The sequence below is a fragment of the Macrosteles quadrilineatus genome, unplaced genomic scaffold (assembly GCF_028750875.1).
Source record: "Macrosteles quadrilineatus isolate MER2022 unplaced genomic scaffold, UCM_ALF_1.0 Scaffold_3__2_contigs__length_128488019, whole genome shotgun sequence".
NCBI lineage: Eukaryota > Metazoa > Arthropoda > Insecta > Hemiptera > Cicadellidae > Macrosteles > Macrosteles quadrilineatus.
The window spans coordinates 58567672-58579778 of NW_026542596.1; the positions used below are offsets into that span (position 1 = coordinate 58567672).

A 12107-nucleotide genomic window follows, 5' to 3' on the forward strand; every position below is an offset into this window, starting at 1 on the left:
GAACAATGCAATTGGCTCTTTTGCAAATGTCCTGATACTGTAGTTAATACTTCTTGAATACTTCAGGGTAACACCATTAACCATTTATCAACTCTACTCTAACTACCTCCAGGAAGCACCTGTGTGCTTTTTTATATGGTTTTCCGAAGCCAAAATAACGGTCTTATTTTTACACAGCAAGAAAACTACTTAAGCCCTTGCTAACCTGACAAATTCAATGAGGGAAAAATAAAAAATATATATTTTAATGACCGTAAATACAAAATTGATTAGTAAAAAATCCATTTTCCTCCTATTTTATCTGGGATAACATAAGTTACAATCACTTTTGACCCGTAATTTTTACAGGAAGGAGTTCTACCAATATGTTCAGAATTTAAAGGGCTACAACATGATAAATTTTCATGAAAATTGTTCATGCCATTTCCGAGAAACTTATATTTTTCCGTTACTTTTTTTTATGGGAAAATCAAAATTTCCAAAAAGATTAAAAAAAAAGCCTGAAGATACCATGGATTAGTACTTAAGTACCAAAATTTAATCAAAATCGGACGACAGGTGTGGTCAGTAGCTCTGTACACATCCACACATACGGACAGACAGACAGACACACACATGGACAGACATCACTTTGGAAACCACTTTTTTAGGTTAAGGGGGGCCCAAAACGGATAAACCACTCAAACTCAAAACTCAAACTTGAAAAATTTGACGGAAACAATACTTTCTCCATATACTATGGGGTAGAAAGTAAAAATGGGTCAATTAATAGTGAATGACACATTTTACCATCTTGGCAATTTTTTAATTTGTGCTATTCTTCACATATTTAAAAAGTCCTCCATTTCATCTGTTGTTTTTAACACGCACGAGTGAACAATTCACAATATGTTCCACTTGAGTAATTACAGTAACAGTGGCCCATTTAATGCTACACATCACATCAGGTGGGTATGCCCTATGAAAATACGAATTAGTGTTAATCGACCGAAGTAGCTGTAATAGGTATAATTACCATCACGAATGTACGGCCCACACAACTCCTAAAGACAATGGAGTGAAGTGCAGGAAATGCGGAATTTTCAATATATTTTGTATGTTAGGCGATATTACATAGCATTATAAAACATGTTCTGCAATCACTGGAGATGAAATTTGTTTAAACAAAATACATATTAAATATTAAGATAGAAGATGGGTGAAGCTATTTTGATTTCTACTGGAAAAACAAACTGTCGTTTTTACACATTTTTATTCAACTGAAGATATTATTAAAATTAGAAGATATTATGTAAATTAGTAATATAATTTAAAATTATATAAACCTAATTTGAAGTTTTAAAATAAAGATGCCGTACTACATAGGCCTAGAGTGGGTACAAAATGTTCAGAGTATAGTTTGAAAACACATGAACAGAAAACATATACTTAAAAAAAAAATATGACTCAAATTGTAAAAAGCTTAAAAAGACCTTCATTATTAGTTATTTTTTTAACCATTTTTTTGTAGGAATTGGTCCTAATAACTTTTACGACTTGGGTAATAACTTTTAGACTAAAAGACTTATAGGAAAGCTCTTTGGGATCGACTTCAATGCAAACTTTCTAACACTATCACTCAGTAACGGCTGAACATATTTTACCAAACTTACCAAGGTTGTTTCGACAATTGTTTGGAAGGTTTAGGACAAAACCACTTCAATTTTTGATAATACCTATATAATTTAAAAGTAAGTCGAAGTTTTTAAATTTTAACATTTGCTTTTATGGGTTGCCATGATGGTTAAAAAATAACGTAAATGTAAACAAAACAACAAATCAAAATCAAAACAAATAAAATCTAGTCAAAATCCCCTTTATTCATAAATGTACAAGTACAATGAATAGAGTCAGTGAATCACTTATTGTCTATTCACAATATTTTAAATTGTAAAATTCCTCAAAGGAGTAAATTGCTTTTTCTTCTAGGAATTTCTTTAGTTTAAAGTAAATTTCCTACTATTACATTCACTTTTTATATCTTTTGGTAAAAAGTTTATAGGCCTGTATTTAAGGCCTCTATACACTGTGTTTTTTTTTTATTTCTTAATTATATCTGTTTTGTATAACATATATATATGAATTTGAATGGATGGTGTTTTTGTGCTCTGGAAACCTCAAAACGAAAAAGTAAATCGGTCCCGGGTCTAGGTCTTACCATGAGACCTACAGTAATAGCTTATTCCCTATATGGGAAATTCGCTAACAATAATAGAAAACAGTCTTAAATTACAAAATATGTTCAAAAAGAAACCATTCATCTTTTCAACTTCTACTTAAGCCATACACCAGTACAATAGACTCCCTCTTATCTGGACACCTTTTAACCGGACATCGGTTCAACCGGACTACACTCGGTGGAAATGACATCTCTTTACCCGGACAATTTTTATCAGCACATCGGTTTAACCGGACTGGATCAGCAGGAAATGGGCGGTACTGAAACGACAGTTCTTGTAGGAAAGATTAAAGACCATCACATGTCTAAATATGTAATAATCATTATCGTCTTATACAGTATGCATTTAAATGGTCCGTTTTACCGAGTTTTGGGGAACGGCGGTTTAACCGGAAAACCCGTTATCCGGACTGGCCTCGGTCCCGAGGAGTCCGGATAAGAGGGGGTCTACTGTACTTCATTTACATAGGAAGGTTTGTCCATTTACATCACACAAAGCGATGCCACTATTGAGTGAATTTATGAGTTGCACACCCAACCTAACCAAGACGAGTTTAAACCTTTAATATGTATTAATATGTAATATGTATTATGTTAATATGTATTATGTTTTTTTAAGCCAGGTGCTGTGTCCTGGCTGGAGAGTTATCTTAGAACGCTCGTACACTGATCATACCTAAACAACTATACCACAGTGACAACATGGATCAAGAAAATTCAAAAGTGTAATCAAGTTAAGCTCAACCCCTAGGTTATGTATTGATTTTAGACCTTAAAGGGTCAATAGTGCTAACAACAAAGTTTAACTCACCATCATTGTTGACCAAGAAGGGGCACCATTTTTTCAAAATATTAACACTAGTAGAGTTGGTCACCTCTTTGGAAGGACCATCATAGGGACAGTTTTTCTTGTGGTTGGATTTATCGGTATAGCATTCTCCATACCAAACACAATGATATTCTTCACACAGCACCTGCAACAATATGTCATAAATAAAAATGTACCTCATATAAAAATAAAATGTACGCCATCTTTTTAGATTCTATAAGAAGAGATCAAACTTAAAATGAAGTATTATGAGAGTTCAATGAATGAGACTTTTTATTTTCTTTCAGCTAATATCCACTGATTTTCAGCCAGAAGAATTTATTTAAATTTCCAAGAACTTTAATACTAATATTTTAAGTTAGGACTACATTTCTTTTCATTGAAATTGCGACCATACACAGTAGGTATTTTAAGCCAAGTTTGAATGGAGATGAGTGTAGGATGAGTGGCGCAATCTTTTAGTCTTGTTAATTTTGGCTAAGGCCGACATATTCCAATTCCTTTGACACAGCCGTTAATTAATATCATGTTTGAGCACTGGCTCAAAAATGATAATATTTAAATTTTAAATAGTATTCCTAACTATACCTTAGGACACTTTTATTGCAGGAAGGAAGGAATTCCTGATGGTTCTTGCATACTATTAAGGGACAATTTATAATATAAAGTAAGAAATGATTTGTGTGCCTCTAACGAAGATTCTGTTTTTGAAATTTCTTGTATTAAATATCATTGTTGTTTCTATTTACAGAACTCCAAATTCAGATCTTCAAACATTTTCTTAGAAATTTGGAAGGCTTACTAAACCTTCTGATTAAAGATACATCTACTAAAAATGTATATATAGCTGCTGACTTTAATGTTGATATTCTGGAAACTTGCAGCCAACCATATCAAAAGATAAGAGTTCATTCTATTTTGGAGCAATATGGTTTCAAAATAAATTTTTCCTCTTCAACAAGAATTACTCAGTCCACAAAATCTTACATTGATAATATTTTATCACAGAAATTTAATCATCAGTCATTATCAACAATGAATTTAGAATTAGGCATCTCTGATCAAAGAGCACTATTTTTAAATATAATAAGTAAAACTGATGAAAAAAGGTAAAAAATTTAAAAAAGATTGTTTTTAAAAGAAAATACAACACAATTTGTAAACAATGTAAAAGAAACCCTCTGGAATGTTTCTGTAAATAATTCTTTTTATAATAACTGTTTAAATGTTTTTGGAACTTTTCAATATCTATTTGAAGAAGCATTTCCTATGAAGTTTTATGGTACCAAATCTTGTAATAATAAAAAGTCCTGGGTACCAAGAGGTATTAAAATTTCTAGTATTAGAAAAAGGGAACTAAGCAGACTTGTAAGGCCATCGACACACGGGAAGACTTTTTCAACTGACATCGGTAACTAGTTGGACAAACTAGTCGCCTGCGTCCCGACCATTGTAGTTCGGTGGGACAGTGCACACGGTGCGACTGCGATGCGACCAGTTGAGGACCAGTCGGCGATCTGTCGTTAAGCAACCGGTCCTGCCGGTTGGAAGGTGATTTCAGTCGCCTGGTTTGAACAACTTTTCTAGCATTTTTGTGAATATTGTAGACGTTTTCAGAAAATTTCAGCAAATAATGAGTAATTAAAAAAACACAATTTTTTTTAACGGCTATAGCTCGAAAACTGTAAGAGCTAGAAAAGATTTGAAAGATTTTCATGGCCAGGAATTAAATTTTCTACAAAACTCTCTTCTGGGTTTTTAGCGAATTTCCCATATAGGGAAAAAGCTTTTTTTATCGCAATTCTTCACCTACAAAAAACGCCCTACTTTCAAAAATGTATAATTTTCTTTCAAATTTGTTATGGTTTTTTCTGCCTTTTTCTACCTAAGTAATTCTTTTAGAATTACTTAAAGAGAATTACTTAGGCAGCTACAAAGAGCCTACATTGAATATTTGTTTCAACATAAGGATGTACCCAAAACCTTCTACGTCCTCTACACTTTCTTGATTGTCTATAAAAGACCAGGGCTTCTTCATTACTACCACTCATTTCAAATACACAGTACACAGTATCGTTATAACAAAATTAGAACTCATTCACTATCCCAACTCAACTACAATTATTTCAGTCGCCCCCGTGTGCGGATTTAACCAACGCAACTGCAATCGTAATCGCGTCACAAAACAGTTGGTTCAACTTTAGTTTGGTTTCAGTCTTCCTGTCTGTCGACCGCCTAAAGAAATCAAATGATAGAAATTTCATTAATTCTGTTAAAAGGTATAAATTAACTTTCAACAAGGTATGCAATGAAGCAAAAAAAATATATAATGGTAAATTTATAAAAGATTCAGATAACTGAGTAAGGCTGCTTGGCCTATCATTAAATCTGAACTCGGTTGTAAAAAAGTGACATTAACTTTCCTGAAATTAGGGTTTATGGCAATCATCTCAAAAGTGGCAAGGAAATTTCTGAATTCTTTAATAACAAATTTATAAGTATCACAAAAGGAATTGGCCTAATACCTCATAAAGAGGATGCGCTAAAATTGACAAGGTATTAATTAGCAGGAAACCAACCTAATTTATTTGAATTCAGATTTGTAAGTATAGAAGAAGTTATTAATAATATAAAATCTCACAGTAAAAATATCTGCTGGATGGAACTGTATTCCTATCGATCTGATGAAAACTGTCTCTAATTTCATAGCTGAACCTTTATCTATAATTATAAATCAATCTTTTTTAACAAACACTTTTCCCAAACATTTAAAATATGCAGAGCTCAAACCTCTCTTCAAGATGGGCGAGAGACAAAATCCGGACAATTATCGACCAGTTTCCCTTCTACCATCATTTTCAAACGTATTTGAAAAACTAGCGTACCGGTACAAACAAATCTCAAGTTTTCTTGAAAATAATAATATTTTGGCTAGTGAACAAGTTGGTTTTAGAAAGGGTTTTTAAGCACAATGAAAGCTTTATCAGATTTTATTAGTGAGGTTTCATGGGCTTTGGATGGGTCACAGAGCACAATGGAAGTGCTTTGTGACCTATCCAAGGCATTTGACTGTGTCAACCATGATATCCTTTTGAAAAAGCTAAATATTTATAACTTTTCAAAAAAATCTGTCTTATGGTTGACTTTACCAGTTGGGTTTTATCTTGGTTCATTTTTAGACCATTAATCTTGAATCAATGTTCCAGTTCCGATAGGGCTTGTTTAACTTTAGGCGATAATTCTGAATCATTTTTACATTTGACAACTGCAGTTGTATCGTTGGCATATAAGATAAGGTTGTTAGTGACATTTTTAGGCAAGTCAGTTATATGCAAAATAAAGAGTAAAGGTCCAAGAATCGAGCATTGAGGAACACCAACTGTAATCTTTTCCCATTCTGATATCGATTTTTCATTATTTTAAAAAATTATTGTTGAATTTTTTGAACCCCCAAACCCTCAAAATCAATTAGCATTTTTGAACCCTCAGAATTGAACCAGCAACCTACTGATAAGGGGAGGAAAATAACCAACAACCAAGCATTACATCGGGCACAGCCACTTTCTAAGCTGTCTGAAATACAGTGAACATTTCAGTTTTTTATCAGATCAGTGGATTGGCATTGGCCTTCATCACACTCCATCAAGCAAACCAAAATACAAGGTCATGGAAAATCAGCATGCATTACACTACCTGCTTTCAGTAATTGCTTACAAACTAGATAATAAAATACAATACCGTGTTCTGGCCTACATTTTCATTGGTCCATAGGCCTAATATAAATAATGGCAGATTCAAGACATTTTTGAACGGCTGCCATTATTGACTCGGTAGTCCGTTTGTGTTCAAATTTGTGGCATTGCATTCTACTAACGGCCTTTTATTTTATATGCATATCAACCTATGCATTTAGGATTTTCTTATCTTCGCACTCATAGTGGGCAGTCCCCCTTTGGGAATAGCGGATCACTATATGTGATAAAATAGATTTTTATGTCCAGTAACTTTGTGCAATTTTTTTTAGCTCTATTTTAAATATTTTGAGAAATATTAAACCTGTTCAGGACTTTTGGGACAGTTTGTATATTCAAAATTGGTACCGATGGTAACAACAAAAGCATATCCTGTCAAATCTAAAGACGAGATTTGGTTTGATCATTTTCGCATTTTTCGCATTTTCGCATTTTGTTTTGTCATAAGAGCAAGCTCACTGACTACAAGCCCGGTACCTATAATTAAACATACCCGGGCCCCATGATGTAGGCCGAAGCTAATGCACCAACCTTTGGCACATCATGAGAGGATGACTTAAGGTCATCAGGCTCACCGGCTGCCGGAGCAACCCATCGGAGAGAGGGTTTCCCCTCAATCCTAACCAGGGATACCGGCTACTTGTTTAAGCGTCACTCCTCCTGGGCTCCCCCAGGTACGAACCCCAGAAGGACCATAATGGAATACCCTGACGCATTTAGTGCAAGCAACACTCGGGACCTATCTAATCCCTGACAGGCAGAGCCCGCCATCAAATTCAGGAAGAAGGGGACCACCAGCAAGCTGATGGGGGGAACCCCAACCACCTATTTACACCACTACCCGATCGAGGCCTTACCCAGTTGCTGGGAAACCAGAGGTGACCAAGGCGATAGATCCCTGAACACCTCTAGCGGGCTTGAACCCAGCACCCGATCTACTTCATTTGCCCGTCCAGCCCAACATCACTGCCAGGCCATCAGGGTTTCCCAAAAGGAGGCAGGAATAGAAGTGGGTCCCACCCGGATGAACCTATCCACCAAAGGTGGCGACACCCTTTGCTCAATTGAAGTTCCAGGGAGAACTCCCCACACTCTAGATAACCATACCTTCCGGTCTCAGAGACAGGGATTGGCTGATGGAGTGCGCCCAGCCGTTACCCTCACACTGCGGAAAGTTACGCTCCCCTAGAGTGTCCCCGTGAGCTTACGGGTAGGTACTTGCCCGATTTCACCCCCAGGAAAGGCTACTTCCAAATTCGAGGATATGCCACACAGAATGCTGGTCGCACAGAACAAGCAGGCCGAAGCCCAAAGAACCATAGTCACAGGTAGATGGGAGATTGATGGCGCACTTCCACCTCTCCGAGAGCTAAACACCCAACCAACCTGGATGGAAGAATGTCACTGGAGGCTCCCCCTAAGGGGCTGGCGCTTACCAGACGTCCATGACTATGGCCTACTTGAAAAGCCGATACCAACACCGAGCAGTTACCTCCCCTTTGGGGGCTAGGTTTTTCACCTCCCAGGACGAGGCTACTTCCAGAGCCGAGGATATGCCTCGCAAAATGTCAGTCGTACACAACAGGTAGGACGAGCCCGAAGAACTCAAGTCACAACCACAGTTACAGGTAGGTGAGGAGAGGCGGAATTAACGGCGTCACTGAGAGCTAAACACCCCACCACCCTGAATGGAGGGAATGTCACTGGAGGCTCCCCCTAAGGGGCTGGCGCTTACCAGTCGTCCATAAATGTGGCCTACCTGAAGTGCCGGTTCAAACACCGGGCAATTACCTCCCCTCTGGGTTTGATCAACTTAAACTACCTTAGGGCAGAACTTGGATAGCCTAAGCAGCTAAACCGTTTGTTAGCTTGGTTATGCAGCTAAATTGTTTGTTAGCCAATGTAAAATTTAATAGATTTTTTCAAATCAATCTTAACAATATTTACAGTTGGACTGTTACCTAACCTTTCAATCAAATTTGATTCTTTAACAAATAAGCACAAATGTTAACTTTAATGATAATTTGAATCATACTATTTAACCATGTGGTTAGGTTGGATTAGGTTACATTTAATGGTCAAGAGAATAAGTCATAGAATGATTCAATTGAAAATAGGCTATAGATAGAGTTTATAGTTTGACAAGTTACTTTATTTGTAAATCCGATGGAGCAGAACATAAAAATATCACCTGGGGTTACATTTGCATTTAGGCTGAGGAGAAATCACTAGGCTATTTTTTTATTTAAATTCAGCAGCAAATAAAAATTCTGCAAGACTAGGCCTATAAAAAAACTATAAATATTTAACTTAGTAGGCCATTTAAAGGTCTATTAAGCTTGTTAAAGGAGCTGGTAATTATATTGATGTCAGACATCATGATAAAATTGTATTTTTTCCTCAAATTATATTGCAAAATACGTCCGGAATTCAAAAATAATTGTCATTTATCCTAGATAACTTATCCAAATAAACTCGGAAAATCAGAAAATCAAGTGTACCGTATTAGGTACATTAGTGTAGGCCTATTAGATAGGCCTACACAATATAGATTCAATATACATTGTAATCAAATAACACTTAGGCCTAACCCTCGAGGAGACGCTTCACCAGTAAAACAGGTGAGGGCGCATCCGCATGCGGAGTTTTATTCCGCAACACTAATTAGCATGAATTTTACCCATTTAACTTGTTGTTATAAAGAAATATTATATGTAAATGTTGAATAACCTAATCAGAAACCTAATTTCTTTGTTATTAACATTATTTGTTTAACTTTATATGAGTAATATTTCAAATAATAATATTCAACAATTTTCTAGAATAAGGTATGTTACGAGAGAGGGCGCGTGCGAAGTTTTGTTCCGCAATAGGCCTAATCAAAGTCAAAGTCAAAGTCAAAACATTCTTTATTCATTATAGTTTCACATTACATGAACTTGAATAGAGTCATAAGCTAAATTCAAAATTGCTTACTGCTAATTAAATACATAAAAAGAGTACTAAAATTACTTTACTTGAACTTTTAACAAAACCATGACTTTAAGGATAACAGTATTTGGAATTCAAATTAAGTTAGGCCTAACTGTTTTTTACTAATACTAAAGAATTCTGTTACTGAGTAGCAGGGAGTTCTTAAAAAATATTCCTTTAAGAGCTTCTTGAATTTATTAAATTTTGTTTCTTTTCGGATGTGAGCTGGTATAGACTGGAGAAATTTTAGCCCTATGTAAGATGTCTTTTTAGTGTAAAATTCGAGATTATGCCGAGGTAGGTTAATTTTTAATCTGGTGTTATATACTAATTGTTCTGTTGAGCTGGATGATAGTTGGATCTGTTTTGCATAAATTATTGTTTCATAAATATAAAGACTATAAACTGTTAATATTTGTAATTCACGAAAGATGCTCTTGACTGGCTCTTTCTTTTTAAGATTTTTCATCACCCTGATAGCTTTTTTCTGCTTAATTAGTACTTTATCCAAATTAGTTTTTGTTGTTGCCCCGTATAGAACAATTCCATATGAAATACGTGAATGTATTAATGAGAAATAAACAACTCTTAAAGTGTCTAAACTGCATACTCTGAACATCTGTCACAGCGCATGGATACCGGAAGATACCTTTTTAACCACATAGTTCACATGGCCCTCCCAAGATAGATGTTTATCGATAATTAGACCAAGAAATTTTGTTTGCTTTACTTGGTTTATTCTTTCTGATCTTATGCAAATGTTTGGTTCAAAATTTTGTCTACGTTGTTTAGTGGAAAATGATATAAAATTGGATTTTTCTGTGTTAATAAGCAGATTTTTTCGGTCAAGGAATTCTTTAGTGGATAAAAGACTCTCCTGAGAAAACGTTTCAATCTGTTGTTTTGATCTTCCGGGAATAAGCACATTACAATCATCAGCAAACAGACACATAGACCCGCCGTTACCAGGAATCGCTCCTGGCATACCTCTAATATAGCAGAGAAAAAGTAGAAAAAGTAATACAATTATACAATACACGCAAACAAAATATATTTGATAATAACTTAATTATAAATGAAATAATGCATTTAAACATGTTTTTTATAATTTTGTATACCGTATATAAAATATACACACAGTTTGACAATAGCGCATGAGGAAATAAACTCTACGCTAAGGACTTATGCGATAAGGCAAGGAGTAAACCTCCGCAAACTGACACCGCGTCACTGAATTGCAACTGACAACAAAATGAGGAGGAATTCGGGGGTAAAAATAGCTTTGGGGCATCCCCAGGATGAGGTGCGTGAAGTGTAGAGCCGGACACGACTGCCGACACCAATTATGTATATTTATATTAACAAAAACTACAAGTGCGGAGATAAACTCCGCAAGCGCCCGCTCGAGGGTTAATAAGGAAAAGCGGTCCAAACTTATATGTGTTGCAAGTGTGCCGGGAGACTAACTTAGGCCTATTGTAGGTTTTCACCAATAATAATCTAAACAGTAATGCAATAAACTCTTCCAACTTAACAACATTGGATAACTTGGTAGGCCTTCATAAATAAAAAATGTTCTTAATTTGTAAGGCTTCAAATGTGTGTCAACAAGTGAGAAATGGTTAAAACACCAAACGCCTACAACGTCGAATTTGGCCCTTACAGTATCTGGTAAGTTAAGTTTGATCACCCACCCCTCCTATGATTCATACATTCCAAAATGAACCTGATACTTAAAAGTAGAAGCAAAGACCACCTTCGGTAGGTAAGTTATAAGCAAAAGTAGGTCCATTTTAAATCAGTAAAATAACCTAAGTAGACCTTACAATCGCAATGTACAAGGCAAGTCAAAATTTATCAAAGAGAATTAATTGGCCTGCAATGAGTGAAAGGTAGCGTAGGCGATATCACTTACCTGATTTAGGAAAAGGCACACCAAAATAGTTGTACATATAGTTCTTGTGTTTAAAAACAAACATCGAGGTACAATAACGACTATTAAATTATTTAAAAAACACATAATAAGTACAGCTTAAGGGGGTCTACTAAAAAGGTGCAGTGAAGGCTTTAGTTCAAAGTTTGCCACAGTGCATGATCAATAAATGAGGTATAAATATTTTAGTGTCCACTAGTCTATCACCATCGATTTGATTGATCTAGGTAGACGATAGGTGTTGTCTGTCGGTTAAATAGTATGTGAGGAGACTGGTCCCGTATTTAAAATGTTAACATGACAGAAAACAAAATAACGATCTAAAATAAAACAAAACAGCTCCTATAAGTTATAGACTTTCAGTTAAATTTAGCACCCACGACGCTTCACTTCCCAAATGAC

General features: G+C 35.5%; 1 protein-coding gene across 1 annotated transcript in view; it reads right to left on the reverse strand.

Annotated features, from left to right (window-relative positions):
• The window catches only part of LOC128990375 (NPC intracellular cholesterol transporter 1-like), a 73991-nt gene extending 61884 nt beyond the window's left edge, over nt 1-12107 (reverse strand). Inside the window, exons 1-2 of the mRNA XM_054412721.1 lie at nt 11688-12107; nt 3030-3192 (exon numbers count right to left, since the gene is read on the reverse strand). Of these exons, the coding sequence (XP_054268696.1) occupies nt 3030-3192; nt 11688-11792 (268 nt within the window). The 5' untranslated portion in view covers nt 11793-12107. The remainder of the gene's footprint in view (nt 1-3029; nt 3193-11687) is intronic.